Source organism: Engystomops pustulosus, chromosome 2 (assembly GCF_040894005.1).
Source record: "Engystomops pustulosus chromosome 2, aEngPut4.maternal, whole genome shotgun sequence".
In the NCBI taxonomy this organism is placed as follows: Eukaryota; Metazoa; Chordata; class Amphibia; order Anura; family Leptodactylidae; genus Engystomops; species Engystomops pustulosus.
The window spans coordinates 69080674-69101468 of NC_092412.1; the positions used below are offsets into that span (position 1 = coordinate 69080674).

At 37.4% G+C, this 20795-nt stretch overlaps 1 protein-coding gene across 1 annotated transcript in view; it reads left to right on the forward strand.

Annotated features, from left to right (window-relative positions):
• Positions 1-16691, forward strand: part of SUCLA2 (succinate-CoA ligase ADP-forming subunit beta) — a 55747-nt gene extending 39056 nt beyond the window's left edge. Inside the window, exons 5-11 of the mRNA XM_072135213.1 lie at positions 1081-1209; positions 2396-2534; positions 5718-5879; positions 9245-9387; positions 9920-10040; positions 11278-11366; positions 14079-16691. Coding sequence (XP_071991314.1) covers positions 1081-1209; positions 2396-2534; positions 5718-5879; positions 9245-9387; positions 9920-10040; positions 11278-11366; positions 14079-14153 — 858 coding nt within the window. The 3' untranslated portion in view covers positions 14154-16691. The remainder of the gene's footprint in view (positions 1-1080; positions 1210-2395; positions 2535-5717; positions 5880-9244; positions 9388-9919; positions 10041-11277; positions 11367-14078) is intronic.
• Positions 16692-20795: the final 4104 nt, after the last annotated feature.

The following is a 20795-nucleotide window of genomic DNA, read 5'->3' on the forward strand; positions in this document are numbered from 1 at the left end:
CCCTACTTAAGAACACCTGACTTACAGATGACCCCTAGTTACAAACGGACCTTTGGATGTTGGTAATTTACTGTACTTAAGCCCCAGGCTGCATTAAACAGCAATAACTTGTATTAAATGTGTCTGTAGTTAAGATTTATTGTTAATCCTGGTTCTTATGACAACCCAATATTTTTAAAATCCAATTGTCACAGAGACCAAAAAAAAATTGGGTTGGGGTTACAATTATAAACTATACAGTTCTGATTTACATACAAATTCAACTTAAGAACAAACCTATGGAACCTATCTTGTACGTAATCCAGGGACTGCCTCTACTTTGTTATGGACTGTGTAAACTGCACAAAAATTATTGTGTCTGAATGGGGTTTTACAAAGTTTAAGCACGAATGTTGGCTGCAAATGAATGTGTGCAGATCACTCTGAAGTGGATGGGAGTCTTTGCAACACACAGAAATATGGTGCAAGTGCCTGTCTGCTGCCATCAATGCAGCGCCTATTGGCTGTTACAGGGCCACTGCCCCAGACAGGGAGTCCTTGCGTCATATTTCTCTATAATACAATGACACCCTTGCTGTGCACATTAATCGGCAAGTTGATTCCACAGCTCAATCACAATCCAGCGGATGGGAGTCCTTGCTCCATACAGAAATGGGATGTCTGCGGCTCACAATGCAGTGTCATAACTTTAGCAACTGCTGTTTGCGCAGTAGACAGGGACTCCTTGCATCATATTTCTGTTCACTGCAGGTTCGATTCAAGGGACAAACACGTTTGTGTGCAGTCGAAATAAAGCGTTACTTGCTTTACTTAATCTATTTGCAGTTTACATGGTTAGTGTCCACTGCATCTTTTTCTCAATATAAGACTCGTATACAAATCATTATTTGTTGGAAGCAAAAACCAACAATTCAGGAATAAAAGACTCCATCTTCTTTCAGGGCATCTACCACCAGGGTGAAGGACTGTATGCAAATGAGCCTCAGAGGCTCCATAGGTGTTAATGGAGCCTGTTGGTAGATGTCCTTTTAAGTAGAACAAAAGACAAAGCTTAAATAATGCCGCATTTTTTTTTCTTAGGGCCCTGTGTTGATTGGAAGTTCTCAAGGTGGGGTTAACATTGAAGATGTTGCTGCTGAAAACCCTGACGCTATTGTGAAAGAGCCTATTGATATTGTACAGGGTATCCAAAAGGAACAAGCTGCAAGGGTAAGCTGTTTTGCTTCACAATTGTGAAAGTTGACAATTTCCATAGTCTGACCCTGCGGTTTCATAACATATTTTTCTACTTTTGCTATGCTTTCCTGTGATTTGAAGTACCTTTGCTAATATAATGTATAATTTTTTTTTGTGTGGACAATTTTTATATTGCCCCCGTTTTGCCTTCAAACAGTAGCAGATGCTCTGGCTCTATTTTGGAATTGCTCCTTTAGTTATGAATACATTAAGTGTTTCTGTGTCAGGCCCACCCTCTGTGCAGACTCATTTGCATTGATCTGCATTTCTTCATCAGTTTGTGGCTTCAAAGTTGTGAAAATACAGGGGTTCTTACTGGTAATGGGCAAAGGATGAGTGAAGGAAAGAAAGCATGAATGCAGCTTTAGAAGCCGATGCATAATCAATATGTTTTATATATCATTTTAGACTATTTAAAGGGGGTTTCCATTTGGAAAACCTAGGGGACAGGATAAAAATAAAAAAACTGATTCAGTTCCTGGTGTTCACATTGTTCTGGTGATTGCGGTTTCAGGTCTGTGTCGGATTGTGTAAGTGCTGGGGTTGACGCAGGTTCTGTTTCTTTCAATGAGGGACCTCCTCCAATGTGAGGCGTCACTTCCGTTTTTTACTGAGGACTTTATTTCCTCTGTTGTCCCAAAGTTCAAGGAGGCCACTCATTGAATGAAGTGGGTCCAATGACTTCCCTGGAAGTTACGACTGGGCATATGCTTAAAGTGTGAGCGACATTGGAGCTGTAATGGGATAAGTATGTTGTGGTTTTTGTTTTTTTTTGTTCTTTTCCACTGCCCCCTGTTATGAAAACTTTATAACTGGAGGGTCCTTTAAGGCGTTCCATAGCGGAGAAAATGTCCATTTTTGTTAGCATTCTATGTGTATGCAATTTTCTGGATTATTACTTTAAACAAGATAAAAGCTTGCATGCTTATTTTTTAAAATTTTATTTAACTTTTAGATGTGTTTATGGTTTAAAACCCCCTGAAAGAAGTGAATTAAAACAATCCATAATCTACATATTCTGTCCCTTTTTTTATGGGAAGCTTCTATAATGAAATGAGTAATTTACATGAATGCAATAGTACATAGGAATGGAGATGAGTAAATTTAGCGGATTTATCAAAGCACCATTGTTTTAATTTTTCATGTCTCTTGTGTGTAGCTTGCTCAGAAAATGGGGTTCCCAGAGAATCTTGTGGATGAGGCGGCTCAGTGCATGATCAACTTATACAATCTGTTCATGAAGTATGATGCCACAATGGTAGAAATCAATCCCATGGTAGAGGATGCGTCTGGAATAGGTAAGCAGCACCTTTTGCATCTTTTATAAAAGTTTTGAATAAGGAGCAAGGTTTTGAGAACTGAGCATGTCATTGTATTTTTCTTCTTACTATTGATTTATTCAATATAGAACCATACAAATTATCACTTCGTATCAGCCTTTAGTAAACCTGGAGAAGATGACACGACAAGTTACTCTGTGTAGTTTCACCTTTATGAAAAGTAAAAGATACATCATAGGATGCTTCTTTATTTCCTTGGTACATCTCTATGGGGATATCTAAAGCTAAAAAAAAATATTTTGTTTCTTTCTTTCTCACAACTCTAGTCTCTCTGGCTGATCGGTGACTTAAAAAAAAAAAAGTTTCAGCCACCGATTTCCTATTAGAAATATGGCTTCACCATATGTTTATATTCCTTGGGAAAGGTATTTTATACCATCATTTTTTAAAAAGACACAATAAAATGAAAATGTGGCATATTTTCTGTGACCAGAGGGAGGTTTTAGCTGTGCAGCTGTTAGAATGCATATTTTTTGTAATTGTCCTATTAATGTGGAAGTAGTCTACATAAAGATAATTCTTTAGCCAATCCATAAATTGATATTTAGGATTTGCATTGCGATCTAAGCATAATTAGCATGATTATTACTTCATATGAATGGCAGTCCAGGGCATGCTGGGAGTTGTAGCTCTGCTAGAGAGCCACAGATTGTAGATGGTCTCGTAAACTTAAATAACATTCATTCTATAACTTTATATACCATTATGTCATTTGTTGTAATAGTCAATAGAAAATCGTTTTCCTTGGATTCAGGTCTTTACACTAAGCACCAGTGACCATTTTCTACCTAAACCTAAGAATATAATTCCATCTTGTGCTAGAAATAATCTGATCTTTATACGTGGCTCCCCCACCGCTGGTTTTGCCTTGCTGCTTGCTTGCTGTGCTGCAGGAGTGTCTGACTCATCCTTTCCTGTGGAGTATTGTAGATGGAAGAAACTGATAATTGAAACCTTTCATGTCACAAAACATACATGGCAGAAATTAAATGAAGTATTTCCGAGATGCAGGGCAAGTCTGAGAAAAGCCTATAGTGTTGCCATGTCCTGAAAATGAAGCAGGACTCTTTGACATTGCATATAACAAATAACTTGTGCCGCATCATTAGCTTCTTATGCTAAATCCTTCATATTCATATCTCTAAAAATTGAATGAAATGATGCAAAATCTTGCTAAGTGATGTTCATTCAGTATAGTTGATACAGTATATGTGACTGTATATTCATAATTGATGGTCTAGCATGCTAAAATCATCAGAGTTTTGAGATTTTTTTGTCCGTATAGTGAAGCATAGCAAGAGATAAAGCAGTGAAGAAGAACAATGTAATCTCTGATGCATCTTTAGCCTGTTTGCCCTGCCTACTGTTTGTTGTTGTTGTTTAAGTTTCTTCCCTTCAGCTCTTCTAAGCAGGATACAGAGCAGAATGAATTTGCATCTTATGGAATACACATCTTACAATTCTAGCAGAGATGGAGTCTGACTAGTTGTATAACTGCAGCCAAAAATTGTAAGCACTTGCCTAATCGATCAGTGCATTCTGGTCTTCAGGTTATGGCAGATGTACAATGCATGGTGGGAGAGAAATAAAAAGGTGGCTCTTGATGGAGTGTTGAGGTGTCTACTTAAAGACCTTTGATAGATGATAATGTGATACTCCAGTTCTGGAAGTCAACCTTACAGATGACATAGAGGAGTGAGCTTTAGTGGTCAAAGTGGACAAAGCTCTGAGTAAGTGGAGTTAAATAAAAAAAAATGACAAGTTAGGGCCAGTTCACATCTCCGTTTCGTCTTCAGTTATTTTCTTCAGTAAATTTGAGTCAAAACCAGGAGTGTTCAAACATGCAGAACAGGTGAAAGTCTTGCAAGTGACTATACAGAGATAAGGTCTAATGGAAAGACCTTTAGTACCCGTTCTGCATGTTTGACCACTCTTGGGTTTTGGTTCACACAAACCAAGGGATTACTGAAGACCATAACTGAGATGTGACCTGGCATTTATGTTGGAAATTTTTAGCAAAAACTTAGAGCAGTCTGCTCCATAACATTCTGCCTGGTGGATGCTATATCAACACTGAAATGATGGAAACCAATGCATTTGCTTTGGAGTTTACAGTCTTTTCCTTTATATCCCCAGCACTGTCTCCTATTTGTAGAAAGCTGTTATCAGTTGTGATTTTTCCATCGTACCAAATGCTGGCAGAGGGCTCGCTGAGGGCATTTGCTGCTCCTGGAGTCATGTCACCTTTCCTTTGCACTGCATACATATGGCCAAGATGTCATTATGCTTCATTGAAAACTGCTTACATTAGGCTTATTCTTGGTGCAGGCTGTTTAATAGTCAGTTACCGAGGGCAGTCACCTGAAAGATGTAAAGAAAGAGAAAAACGGTGTCTTATTGTCAAGACCTACTTCACAGAAATTTAGCACCCATGTTCTATATTAGGATTTGTCTTTTGTGTAACCTTCCTGGCTTATAGAATAACATATATAAGTTAGGGGAATAACACAGATTCAGGTTTATTTAAATATGTAAATACTTTAATATTAATTAAAAAAAAATCAAAACTTGGCATATATCTCTTGCACAAAACAAATGGACAAAATAATGTAGACACTTAGTCGCAAGTAATAGATTAAAATAGGAAGAACACAATACAAAAAAGGGGGGACAAAGCAGCTCCATTCTATATATTACAAGATGTAAAATGTATCTGGAAAACTAAGAAGACCCAAAAATGAAGAAAATGTGACTTTGCTGTCCAAAAAATATGCTTACTATATGGAATAACTATATGGAATAAACTTGACAGGAGACTTACAAGGATATCTTAAGAACAATCCACAATCGCTCAGATAATATAAAAGAAAAGAGTGTCTTACCCGGTAAACAGTGTTGCCCTCACCCCGACGCTCGCTTTGCCTAAAGCTTCTTCAGGAGGCAATTCTGCCCACTGCCACAGACCAGATATTCATATATTCAGTTTTTCATAAATTTCTAAATTCTCCTAGGGATCTGTGTAGGATAATTTGGCAAGCTGTTTTATCTCTAGTCATTTGGTAACTTGCAGCTATTCTTCCGCTGCCTTTGTCAAAACTTTAGAATATTTTTTTTAATGTTGCTTTTCTTTTTTTTCTTAAGTGATGTGTATGGACGCCAAGATCAACTTTGACTCCAACGCTGCATATAGACAAAAAACTATTTTTGATCTGCGAGACTGGTCCCAGGAAGATGAGCGAGACCAGCAAGCTGCCAAAGCAGACCTCAACTACATTGGTCTTGATGGCAATATTGGATGTCTTGGTAAATTACTGTATTTCTAATGTTTCTTTTAAAATAAATTTCGTATATTTATGTTGCACTCGATATATTATGCCAAAAGTTGAAGTGTAGTGTAATGTGTTTCACCAATGTTTGTAGCATATTTTTGTTGACATTTTAGGCTCTTATACTACTGCTGCATATTTATCAGCACTATATAGTTTTCCAAGGAAAAAATACATACGGCAATCAAAAGTAAAAAAAAATATACACTGCTTCTGATAGGACATCTTTATGAGTTTCTACTGTTCACACTACGGTCAGAAGCTTAATGTGCAGCTTCCTTCAGAAGTTACATCAGATATTACATTATAGTTCTCAAAAGTGTTCCTAGATGTCTGACCCCCAGCAATTATCTGTGGATAGTAGCTGTAGCGGCCAGTTTTGTATATGGATTTTACCTCTTACACTGTGGGTCAAGGGAACTGCCATTTATCACATAGGCCAATCCATAGGTTCATCTCTTCTGCGCCCCCCCCCCCCCTTACTAGTATGGCTAGAGCAAGTAGTATAAAAAAAATTTTGTTTTATTTTTAATAACTTTGTTCAGAATTGCCTGGGGACCAGAGTATACACATAAAAAATTAATGTGTCCGTGTAGAATTTCGATGGCATACCTTCTTGTTTATACAACGCACTGCAATACACCTGCCTAATCCCTCGTGCAAGCAAATGTTGTTTTTGTCTGTATTAGTGCGAGACATTCATTCATTAGACTGAATACAAATAGTTTCCCAGCCCTGTGTGTGAGCCGACTGTCAGTGCTGCTAACGTGCAGAAATAGGACCTGCTCTCCCTTCGCCTACCTGGCATAGAATTACTCTACGTTTGCAGGCTTTAGCCATTGTACAGGTGCGTTGGTCTTCTCTGCTGCTGGCTGTGCCTTTCACACCCGTTTGGTGTGGAGGGTGAAAATAGTCTCAATACCTGTTAGTTAGAAAGGAATTACGATCATTTCAGGGTTTGTACAGCAGAAAACTGCCCAAAAAAGTTTCCACCTCCCTGATAAGTCCAATATACATGCAGATTATTACTTGGCAGGTTCACGGTGGTTTAGTGGTTGGCACTACATCCTTGCAGAGCTGGGGTTCTGAGTTCAAGTCCCATCCAGGTCAACATCTGCAAACAGTTTGTATGTTCTCTCTGTGTTTATGGGGAGGTCCTCCGGTTTCCTCCAACACCCCAAAACATACTGGTAGGTTGATTAGAATATGAGCCCCATTGGGGACAGCGACTGATTTGGCAAGTTCTGTGTGCGCTATATGAATAATTATCATCATGATCATCATTCTGTTTGCAATGAAAAGCCCACTTATAGTAAAATATAATCACAATAATCCAAATGACGTCGGGCAATTTTTCAGCAATGGACTCTCCCTAAATTTATAAATAAATGTATAGATTGGGTAATTATCAAAAAAAAGAAAAACCCTGAATTTATTTATACTTCACCTAAGGGTTAAAAGAGTACTTGCTATGAAGGATATGCATGATTTCAACAATACAGATACAGAAGACTAATTTTATACCACAATCTTTATATCAAATTGAAGGGGTTAAACAAAAAAAAATCCCCAAGCAGGTCCTTATCTCTGTGTTTTGGCTGGGGTATTTTTCATTGCAGTCATCAGGGTGTGAACAGACCTCACAAGCTAACGACTCCCAGGCCTCAAACAACTGACCGCAGGTTCTTGTGCATGTAGCCTAAAGAAATATAAAATCCCTATATGAATGAAATGTATACAAAATTTAAAGCAGAACCCCCTGCAATATTTTATCTAAAGCCATTTCTCATTACTTTTTGTCAATTCCACATGGAATTGTAATTGCAACTCCCTGGAGCAGAGGCTTCATTATAGGGAAAGCTTTAAGGTAATAAAGCATCAGCTTCCAGATGCTGGTGTCCATGATTATGTGCAGGTTTTTCTGTGTCAGCACTATTCACCAGAAGTGTTTCTATCGGACTTACATTATTGATTTTCAGCATTTCCACCTGACAGATTTCTAGCAGGTCACCAAAAAGTGCCTACAACGTGGTCTATCAGTTCGCTGTTAAGGTTTATCGCTACTTTCCTGCATCAGTGGAGTAAAGTAGCAGCTTGAAGGCAATTTATGTTCTTTATCTTAAGAATTTTATGAGAAATTTCCCCCCCTTAGTTGGTCCTTTTTATGATCAAATTTATAAATATAGCACATTTACAATTTTCTTAGTAAAATGGAATATTAAAAAGGCCTCATCATTTCTTTTAATGTCTGTTTTGGATTATACTGGATTTCTTACTGAAATAAAAATCCTAGGGCATCTTAATATGTTACCGCTCCATAAAGTACATTTTGTATAGTATGATGCCGATGGTATTGTGTGTCTCCCACCGGTGCTTATAGCACTACTGTATGTGGATGGACATTAGCACTATGTGAGCTTTTCTTTTTTTCGTACCGTGCTTCTCCAAAAGCACGGTATTATTTTTTTTATTTAAAAAAAATGGGTTTATTTTCAGGACATGTCTGATTTTTATTTTTTTTCCATGATCAAAAATTCACATTTATTATTGAACAAAATCGAAAATTTTTCAAATATAATATCTCCATCTTTTGGATCATAATAACTCCCCCATACTCTGAAATCTATTGCGCATTTCATATGACTCGTTGGTCCCAATTTCTCAAGTCTATTAATGGGACTTTAGTTGAATGAGCCCCTATTCTCTATGTAGCACGTTGCATCTTCCCTTTTACATGCAGCTCCCTTCTCTTCCTCCTTCATGATGCCTTCAGCTGACGGGCTGAAGAGGGAACACATTTCAAACGGCCATATCTTTTGAGCCATGGCACCTAGAAACATAGTTCTGATGTCAGAAGAGGAAAATCACAGTAATATCCACCAGATGTGTTTCTAGGTGCCAGGGTTCAGGAGATATAGCCGTTTGAAGTTGGCTACTGTCATGACGTTTATAAACGTCCTTTATGCACGGGCATGTGCAAATAGGAAAAGAATAGTCGTGTGGCAGTCATGAAGGGTTTAAAATGGATTATATTACATCTGAATCTGAAAAGGCTGAAAATCATGCTACAGCTTATTTTTAAGTTGTTTTTAAGCACAGTATATGTTACCTGTTTATACTCATTAGTACTGCAAAGTAAATTGGCTGAGCTAACTTACTGAAAAATGCACATCTTGTAACGGGTAAGTCGGAATTTATTTTGGGAGGGATCTTGGGAAAAAAAAAATGTAATGATAATAATGGTGTGTATTTTGCTTTCACTGCTGAAGGAATAGCTTGAGAACTTAAACTAGCATCTAAGAATAGGTTTTCCATTTGTGATTGTGTGACCTTATCTTGCAGTGAATGGCGCTGGACTGGCCATGGCAACAATGGATATCATAAAGCTTCATGGGGGAACTCCAGCAAATTTCTTGGATGTTGGTGGTGGGGCTACTGTCCACCAAGTAACAGAAGCCTTCAGACTCATCACATCAGATAAAAAGGTACCAGTCATGTTATCTTGCTAGCAATCCCTTCATTTGCAATCCATCGATCTGGTCTTGCTGTCCAGGGTGAGCAGAGAGGCAAAGAACATATGTTTTGTATTGAACCTGGAGCTCTTTTTAGCATTCTTCTGTTTGTTACGTTAGTGAATCTTTATGCCGTATTGATTCAGACTTGTATCTTGAAACATTTTCATTATTGACTTTGCCTAACAACCAGATCGCACAAGACATTAAATTCCAGGTTAAATAGAGCTTGAAGCAATTTTCTGAATACAAAGTAATAGTTCTATGTGTTTAGCCCGGTGGGATGTGTAGTATTGAGCCTGACTCCTGTTTGTATGGTCATATAACACATTTGTTCTTCACACCTACAGATTACTTCATGTAATGCTCTTCCCTCTGGGAATGTTATTTTCCTGAAAATATGTGAACCTACATTAGTTACCCATCCATTATAAAAACAGACTAGATTTCCTCACTAGATTTCCTAAGTTGCAAAGCTAACTCATTATTTTTCTTCTTTTTTTAGGTTCTGGCCATACTAGTGAATATTTTTGGTGGGATTATGAGATGCGATGTTATTGCACAAGGCATCATTATGGCTGTAAAGGATCTGGAACTTAGGATACCTATTGTAGTCCGCTTACAAGGTAAATAATTTTTATAAATGTTTATTTTTTGTAAGTTTTTCTTTTGTCAGTTGACCTTGCATACCAACAGCAGTTTAGCTCATTGTAGCTTCTTAACAATTATGAAAAAAAAGATAATCAAACACTTACCAAAGGGGGACAAGAAGCAGACAATAGTGGCGATTGGGAAAAATGAAGCACAAGTGCAAAAAATGCTCCAAAAAGGTCCACAAATATAAAATGTGTTATTCCCTGCTTCAAGCCCTCTTCTATCAATCAATGTATAACTTCAGCGATAAACCATACCTTTGAATCCGAAAAACTGCATCGAGAGTAGAGATGTATTCAATGTAGAATACCTTTTCCGCTTGTTTCAGACAGCACTCAGTGGTCTGCGGTGTTCCACAATGTATTCAGTACTCATGCCTTGGAGGCCCCCTTGTATTTAGCTTACATTTTGTTTCATCCTTCTTGTGTATACAGAGGTTTTGAAGACAATAAAGCAGCTAAGAAACCGAAATATATCAGGATATTGTGTGTTTAATATTTATGAGGTTTGATGTGTAATATACCGGTTTACATTTATATGACTGCTCAGTCAGTTCACACGGTTACGGCTACCATTTAGCATTAGTAAAAGGACACTGCAATGAATATAACAAATCTGGAGCATAAGCCACAAATTATGTGTAACGCAGGCAGAATTTCCGCAGAGCGCACTTTATTTTCAGCATTCTGGCATAAATAGTTTTTTCTGCATTCAGTAGACATTTATTTTCTGTGTGATGTGTGCAATGGACACAGTATAAGCTCAGTTTTCATGTTTCGCCAATCTGTACACTTAATCATATGACCTTTTATTCTAAAGGCTTGTGTTTGTCCGGACGTTGGCCAGACACATAACGGAGAAGCTGAGGTGATGTAGACTGAGCGCAAAGATTAATTAGACAGTGGTGTAGATAGAATAGAAACGTCAATAGAGAAAGTCAAAAGGATGACTACTGTGCACAGAGACAAAAGGATAAGAAGATATAAGAACCTATAAGAAATATGGGTTGATTTGCTAATTTAAGGGACTTGAAGCAATCCCCCAAACCAGTCATGACAGATTATGCAATCAGTGGAGAGAGAACAGATTATGGGGAGCCCTCCATCAATTGGCTCTGCACATTTAAGAGCTAAGGCTGAACAGCTTTTCCTTCAGAAAATGGGATCCCTATTTCTCCCAAGCTAAGTGGTTTCTCTCATCTTTCCTCAGGTACTAGAGTTGATGATGCTAAAGCACTGATCACTGCCAGCGGCCTGAAAATCCTCGCATGTGATGATCTGGATGAAGCTGCCAAAATGGTAATAGATGAGAAGCGTCTACCATTGACAGATCTTTGAAAAAAGAGCTTTAGATTTTATGCCCTCTGAACCTGGCTTATCCAACGAGGCTTTATGAAACATCTTATCTTTTGTTCAATGCACATAGTACTGTAGAACTGACATCACTGTTTAATTCTCTACAGACCCATGCACTATAGAATAAGGTTATATTATAATTACAAGCAAAGGTAAATGTGCTATGGTAGTGGTCATTCCCCCTGGCAAATGCAGCCAAAAAGAGACCCTGTACAAGTAGATCATGGGCAAAATTGACCAACCTCCTATGCACACATGAGCATTTATTAAAGAAAGTGTTAGCCAGAGATCTGTGGAAAATGAACACATTTGTGATGACTTGATGGAAAAAGAGAGCTTTATTTTTGCAAATTAGGAAATAATAGCAATACAAGGGTTAAACAATTAATGTGCAAAATTAATTCCATTTTCCATCGGGAAAAAGTTTTTTTTTTTTCCTTCTTACCTAAGTGTCTAGTTCTTTTAAATTGAGTTTTTCCCTATACCGCACTGATGTCCTGCAAAGCCAGCATGGATGAGACTATAATTAACAGAAAATGGTTCATCTTGAATATTTATACGTTTTCCATGAAGAAATGACTTTTCACTAGTAAATCAAAAGAATTGGCTTCTTCTAAACATATTTTCATGGTTTTTTTTTCAGGCTCTAAATAATAAATAAAGCTAATTTTTTTTATTCATTTCTTCCAATACTTGATTAGATTTGGGTTTTCTCCTGTCCTTGTACCCGAGCATTGTATCCCTTTAACATACGGTATTCATAGTTTCTTATTAAATCCTTGCTATGTTTTCCCTTCACTTGGGGACCTTTATGACACTATTGAAAATACTAGAATATAGATAATGAACGAGAATGATGAATCAAAGCCTAGCTCTTTCTCCATTTTCATATGCTCCTTTCTTCCCTTGTGTTCAAAATGTAAAGAATTAGGAAGAGACATTTGTCAGCTGAAAAAAACAATTATGTGAAGGCAAGGGTGTATGTACATAGGACAAAGGGCGAGGATGGTTTGGACAAAGACTGTCATTTCAAATATTTTTGATTCATGAAAAGTTTTTCACATATATTTCACAAAAATGTGTTCTCCGGCACCCCCTTAAAATCCACAGAACTTTACGGAGCCCAACAATGTGACATTAAAATAGCAAGACCTCCTTGCATAGACATTCTTACAACAGTTATGAGCGAACAAGAGAAGCATTTGCCAGGAGGAATTGCTGTTTCAGGCTGCATTCACACATTGAGTTTACGTTTCATTAACTATATGTTGTGGGCTAATATCGCATTTGCAGAAATGCAATGTTAACATAATGTAAACACAATGTGTAAACAGTGCAAACCGAATTGGTTTGCATTTACGTTTGTTCAAAGCACTCTCAATATCTAATTTTAGGACCTAATAAAGCTTTTTGGATTTTATGGAGAAGCTGGATGTTGACGTTTAGTAAAACATTGTATCCTCTGAAGCTGCGAGAAGTCCGATGCACCTTCCTTTTTTTCGGAGTGCTATTAGAGGAAAATGACTCCATGAGTGAGAGGGGCAATACATTTGACCTCTTGCAGAAAACAATAAGATATCTGATTTACTCATTTGGATGTGTCTGTATCTCTCCTACTAAGCACCTCCTCCATCCATGGACATGTAATGCGCACTTTGCCATCATTACGGGTAGATCAGAGCAGTGAACTAAGCAGTTTATTTGAAGGGATAGGGGGGATGAGGGGATAGAAACATTTTCATATGATAACATGTATTATTAAGTTTCTCATATTAACACAAACTATTCATTTACAAAAGATTTGGAAAGGGCATTTACTTACTGAGAAACTACTCCACCTGTCACTTTGACCATCTTCATTTTTACTCTGAGAAAAATTTGTTAAAAATTAAAAAAATTGCTTTTAATATATTTAATTATTAATGAAAGTTAGAGTACATTTATTGTTGGTTTGGCTGCTCTTCTGTCCAATTTCTTACTACTTTGTAGTTTTAATAAAATTTAAGGGCTTAATCGAAACTCGTCCTTAAGGCAACATCCAGTCTGTTCTTCCTAAACTATATATGCTCCCTGCTGTGAAAACATGAGTAGGAGAGTGGAAATAAATGTACCGATCAAAAAGCCACATTCTATCAAGACATTTGACATCTCAAAGTTATTTTTATGTGATTTAGCAACCCATAGCCATGTCAAGGTCAAATTGTGGGGTTTTTTATGAACCTGGGCAAACATATTGTATGGGAATAGGGGATGTTGATTGTATGTATCCAGCCTCATTCGAAAAATAAATGGCTTTTATGGGCTACATTTTTTTTTTTTTTGGTATTCACTTTTTTATTTAGCTAGTTGGTGTGATTTTTAATGCTATGTATAATATTATATTTTACCGTTAATGTACTTTTTCGGCAGATGTTTTAAGTTTTCACGTCTATGAACTGTGAATACAAAATAAAGACAAAGTTGTATATGGAGCATCCATGGATGAGAGAACCTATCTGTAGGATTATGGTTATTAGTAATAGGATACATAATGCATATCTTATACATATTGGTAGTTTATGAAGTCATTAAAATTACCTGCTGGACTGTTAAGTATTAGACCCTTCTTTTTGAGGTGCATGAATTATAATTCATATTTTCTTGTATCTTCTTTAGGTTGTAAAGCTGTCAGAAATTGTAACCCTGGCGAAACAAGCTCAAGTGGATGTGAAGTTTCAGTTACCAATCTAATGCTGCACCAGCATTTTGTTGGCTTGGAAATTTGTGTTTATTTTCTCCTTTTCTTGTCTAGGTTTTAATTATTTGCTTAAAATGACTTTATTAAAATGGTTGGTGTTTAAAGGACATACTGCTTCAGGAATCAACATCACTTCACACATAATAGTAACTCCTCAGTCTCCATATCCCACTTCCTCATTTATGCTTAAAGGAAACCTACCATGAGAGGAATCATCAGAAGTAGACCTGATGCCTTTCTCCTGCCTGCCTCTGCCCTAATCTGTAATTTTAATAATCCAGGAACCTAACCTAACTAATGGTTATTTTAGTAATATGTAAATTAACTGCAGAGGCTACTGGGGCGTGGAGTAGCCTTGGCTCCCAGTGCCCGGCCAGGCTAGTACACGCCGCAGCAGCCTCTGCAGTTAATTTACATATTATTAAAATAACGTTTTTAGTGAGTTAGGTTCCAGGATTATTAAATTACAGATTAGGGCAGAAGTCGGCAGGAGGGATCTACCATCACATCTACTTCTGATTCTCTGTCATAGGTTTCCTTTAAAATGACTAAAACTGTAGCTATTATACAAGTTGTCTCTCCAGCTATCTTGTAGTGCTAAAACCAGCAATGTATAGTATATTGGATATCAGAGCCCTACAACAATATTGTAACTTTCAAATTCTGGTCTGAAAAAGCATGTAGTCTGTGTAAACACCATCCAAGAATGGACCCGTGTCTGTCTTCCTTTATTTTCCTTATTGTAAAATAGAATTCAACAACTTGCATTTTAGCTATACATTTGCTTACTATCTAAATGGATAAAGGCACATGGAGTGCAACCATTTTAATATCTGATACCACATTTCTTTTGCAATCAATACAACATACCATACCACAACAGTCAATTACCACTATATATACATAGTAACACCACTTAAAGGGGAATTTCAATCTTCAACAAACATGGCTTCTCCTGACAACAAGGTCAGGAGTTGCTGAAACAGACGAATATGGTTGTTATACTCTGTTTCCATGATTCCCATAGAGGGGAATAGGAGTTTTGGAAGCTGTGAAGTAGGAGGAGCTGTGATAATGAATGAGACAGAAATAATCCTTTAAATTTTAAATCCTTTATTTTGTGATGATACCGTTATACTGAAGCAGGTTATTGCACTAGAGCGCCATATTTATATACTGGATAGTACACCAGCACCTACATAACAAGTCTCAGTGAATTGATTTGTAATAGTGATTCTTGTGCCACCATCAGCCACATTTATGATGGAACTGTACTATTTTGCTATATGAAATACAACCCTAGACCCATAAAGCAACAAACATATTGCTGTATTTGTTCCCTTCCACAGAGCTAGTAGTAGTGCCCTGTTAACGTAACATTTTGAGCCTCTGTCGTCAGCTGCCATCACTGGTCAGATGGGAGTCTGTTATCTATACCACTCTATAGGTGTACAGTGCACTGTGTCATCATAGGTTTCTACTGGAACAAAAGTAAAAAAAAAATTTCATTCAGTATTTTTTTTTCCTATTGCTTTTTTGTGTACACAGTGTAGAGCAGTATAGTCTAAAACATTTTTTCATACTACAAAAAGAAGGTATATCAGCCTGAATGATATAGTTTTAGCCACTATAGGATAAATAGAGCCCTATGGATATGTTTGGCAAATATGTGGTGATTTTTATTCCCTTTCACCAAGCTTGGAGCATAATGTGATTTAAACAGGGTCTTTGTTGTCCAGGCTGTCAAATAAGCCATGACCTGGTGCTTTTATACACACCGCTGCTAAATATAGAAGAAAATTTCAGAAAGTAAGTGCTTATTATGGGCCCATGGATCACCTTGACTTAAAATCGACATGTCTGGTTTCCTTTTGGGGTTATAAGGTTTTGAAGCTAGACTATATCATAACACTAGAGTCCCTATAAAGCTAAAAATACCAGAACAGAACAGAACTGAAGGGAGGTCATTTGGACATTCTTTATTATGTGATCCAATCCAATGCAAACTTTACTAGAACATGACAGAAAATAAATCTATTTTCTATTTATCCATTAGTAAGGTAACAACTATTTTCCAAGCCACTTTTTAGTTGTACTAGTCTATTGTAGTACTGACACAATAGCTTTATGGGTGTATTGGACCTGTCAACAATTTAACTTGTCCTTGTTAAGATGGGTTGTTTGACTTAAGTTACTCACCATAGTCCAGACTCCTTCTTTCCTTGTAGAAAGTGTTGATCATACTTCCATGTTCAATATATCCTGAGATTATATCCTGTAGAGCAAGGTAATGTTACAATATCAGATTCTGCTTGTTGGCAATTAGGATGCCTAGCGCACCGTGTGCTGCTTGTGCTTTATATACTCTTTATGCTGTTTTCCTCGGTGCATTTCTCCAGCCACCTTGTGTATATACAACACATGTATAAAATTATTTTGAAATCAGTCCTGAATTCTGAGCATGGGTGAAAGATGTTACATTTTGACAGAATAAAATATCAACCAATAAAGCTGTAAACTTAAAAGTTAAATGTTTTCCAGTTGTGTCTTAATGATTAGAATTGCTTGTTTGTGGCTACTGGTGTCAGCAGATGTTAAAAGAAAAGCCATAATTTACTCTATTTTACCCTTACTGAGTTTGGCATAAAATGGTGATACACATTAGAGATTAACTCCAAAGTTACCTGGCTTCTTCCTAGCCTGAGATCCAGCCTGAGATATCCATCAGCCCTACTTTTAAAATCATCTCTAGCTTTTCCAGCAAAAGTTGGAAACTTCCTGATTGACATCCATTAAAGTACAACTGTAAAGTATAAAAACTTTTGCCTTACTCTGCACTAGGCAAAAATAAGCATTTCTCTAATCTTATATAATTCTATAATACAGCTGTTTAGCAGCTAGCAATGGTTTTAACTTACCCCCCAGGCTAATCCCCATTTGCCATGCTTTCTGGTTGCCATGGAAAACAGTATAGTACAGCTAGAGACAACAGGAGGCTTGTTGAGAGGGGCTGTAAGACCTCTAGTGATGTCACAAGCATGTGACTCATCACATGCTTCAGATCGGCCAATTACAAACATGCTGTCCTGTTTTGGCTTCATTGCCCGTAGCTGATGTCACAACCTGGAGGTGCCCACCTACACTTTTATTTTTAGGCAAAAGTGAGATTGATAAATTATCAAAGTAGCAGACGGAAGAAAGACAGGCAAAAACTAGCCAAAACAAATCGAGATAAGATAAATGACCCCCTAAGTTTATACCAGCTATTGTGGCCGTGGTAAATCTTTTGGAGAACTAGTGCCCAAACTACAACCAGAACCTACTTATTTATTACTTATCTAAGTGTCAACACAGCAATTTAAAGGACATCTAGCACCAGGACAAAAGGCTGTATGCAAATGAGCCAGAGGGGCTCCAGGCTCCATTAACGCCTATGGAGCCTGAGCCCCTTGGGCTCATTTGCATACAATCCTTCATCCTGGTAGTAGATGCCCTTTAACCTGAAGACACCAATATGAAAGAAATAGGGCAAATTTGGCTTATCGTTCAAGCCTACAGGAAGAATTATGGGTCCCGCAGCAAAAACTTCAAAGATGATCTGGCCCTCTGAAAACAGTCTCTCTCTTCCTTCAGTCACGGGAAGACAAGGATGTGTTGCTTAAAAACAGCACTGAGTGTGGAAAGTCTTAAGCTTCCTGGGAATGCAGGAGTCTTGTCAGGCCATCATTCTAGCACAAGACAAGACTCAAAGCTTGAGTGCCAACTCTGCCATAGATTCCCCACCACTGACCTATAGGATGGCTTAGTTCATACAATTTCTGTTGTACAAATTGTACCAGAATTGTGGCTTGTTTTTAGTAATCAAAAAAAATTATTGTTGTCACTAGAGCAACGACCATAAAACCAGTAATATGAACTTTTACAATAGATCTTCTATGGCCTCCGTTTAAAGTTTTAGGCAAATTTTTACAGGGAAAAAGTCAAATGCCAATCATCTTAGTATAGATGTAAGAATACTGGACTTTTGAGGAAAGTAGAATCTTTTTTTCTTCATACTGTATGGGTGATAACAGGAACGACTTTCAGGGACCAGAGATGTTAGATCTAAGGCAAACATAGGAAAATGTCAAGAGTGCAATTCCCTTCCTAGAAGATGATAAGTAAAATCCAACAAAGGCTAAAGACAGAAGGTATTCCTCAGAGATATAGCACACAGAATACTTTTTTCATTAAAGGCATCTGTCGTTTCCCATAAACCTTGCTACGAAATTTTAGTGCAAAAAATCGAGAAAAGAATGCAGACTGTTTTAAAGCCTATTATAAAGCTATTCAACTCTCTGTAGGGTAGAAGATTTCTTTTTTTCCTGGTATATCACCAATTCTTTATAAAGAAACAAACTTTAAATACATTGAAAAAAAAAATTGTATTAGTCAAAGGAATGTGTCCCAAGAATATAACCTACATTTTCAAATTCAGTTTTTGTGTTCACTATTTTTTAATGAATACTTGTCTTGCCAGAGAAGAAATGGTAATGGTAAATTTCCTTTTGAGGCCCCTTCCACACTTGCGTTGCAGATCACGTCAGAGTCTGATCAGGGTGCGATCAGGGTTTGGTCAGTGAAAAACTGACATTTTGTATTAGAGTGCAATTAATTTTCAGTCAGAGTTTGTTCAGTGTCTCAGTTTTTCACGCGCGTTTTCAATGCAATTTCAATGGACTCAGGGCTGAGCTCCATCTTTTCTATGGCAGTTGATGCGTGAAAAATGCATTGCACTTGCAAGTGTCTCAGAGTGCAATGTGTTTTTAATGCGTCTCCATAGACTTGTGCGCGTGAAAAAAAATGAAACTTCTGTGCTTCAAAAGCACACGCAGGAAACGCGTGTGAAAAACGCAAGTGTGAAAGGGGCCTTACAGTGCTACTTCCTGTTTCACCTCCCCATTTCTTACCCTTACCCCTTACCCTTTCCCCTTCTGTTCCCTGTCAATGTTATATTTTGATGTTTTCTGTTTCTCTATCTTTTTCAGGACTGCCTGTATATAGCTGGTGTTGGGTTTTTTACTGTTTTGTCCTGTTTGGTCTAGACGTGACAGATATTCTCTTCCATTCTCATTTCAACTTTATAATCTTTGTTTTTTTTCCTATATGACAAAAAACTTAAATAAAATAGTATTGACCCACAAATGGTGACATTTCCCCTATTAGTACCATAGTTCTTAATAGGGCAAGTATGTTTATAATTCATAAAATTTTCATCCATTCATGTTACCATTAAAGGAGCTGAACAACCCTTTTTGTCCATCAGACAAAAAATAGGATATGGCAATTAAACACAATCGTCCAATTCCTATTTTATCCGACATACACTATTGGGATAAACTGGGACTTGGGGGAATATAAGATGAATAGCCCAACCTTGAAATCTACAATATGGTCAATACGCCTGCAATGTATATCACCAGCTTTATGGAGGTATGTTACCCAAACTGGAAAGTGGGATCTTTTTTTTAGGCTAGTCGTACAACCCCAAACTAGCTAAATTTGAATGCTTTACTAAATTTGAATTGGGCCACTATGATCCCTTGATGATAACAAATCCAAAAAATGTAATTGCCTTTGGGCTGAGATGGACCATAACTCCATAACTGTCCCTAATCAACGTATTGGTTTAAGAGTTTTTATGACTCTTTGTCTCCTGTTTGAAAATTGGAGGGAAAATCAGCTCAAGCCTGTGGATATGCCATGACTGGGGAAATTCTTTGAAGCCCGTCTCCCTGCTAAGCCAGAGTTCTTCTGCAGCCTTAGTAGTGTTGGATGACCCCATTAGACTAATTAAGCTCAGGCTGGGGGAAAGTGGGGGATTTGAATAGTATAAGGCCTCCCTCCTCCAGGCCCTATTTATCACAATATTGTTTTCTAAAAGTTGCAAAAAAATATCTTATTGCAATGAAAAACCAACACACACAGCCAAGTACTGTTACCCTTTCAACACTCTCCCTCTTTCTATACTTATTTCTTGGACTATAAAACTAGAAAAATATCCTGATAAAAAGTGCCCGTGTCTTATAGTCTGAAGGTCAGGAGGATCCAGCACTGCCAGACCCTCCTGACCGCTGTCCTGGAGATTGGGTGAAGAGCTGATGAAGCATTTCACACGATCTCTGACAGAACCTCTGCGCTGCTCTCTTCTTCTCCTTCTTTATCTGGACTGTGTTTCTGCAGGACCTGGAGTGATGTCAGAAGCATGTGACTGATCACATGCTTCCTGCATCACTGCAAGGTCCTTGAGCCTTTTTATGCTGCCAGTGGGTGCAGATTGGTGGTGTCTTCTTTCTGGACATATGGAATGATGCACCTTAACTTTTAGTCCATTATCAAAGGTGCTTTCTTTAATTTTAGATTTGGAACACAAACAATTGTGTATTAGGATTTCCTGAGAGTGTTTTCTTGGTTACCTAGTATCTAGCTATAAGGATAGGTTATAATTTCTATTTTTATTTGTTTTTCACAATCTTGTTACTTTTCATTGACTTTAATTAAATTTGTATTCCGTAGAGCCTCAACAATTTATTTATTTTACACTGTTTTTATTTAGAAATAAACCACACATGAAATAATCATGGCCCCCATTAGCC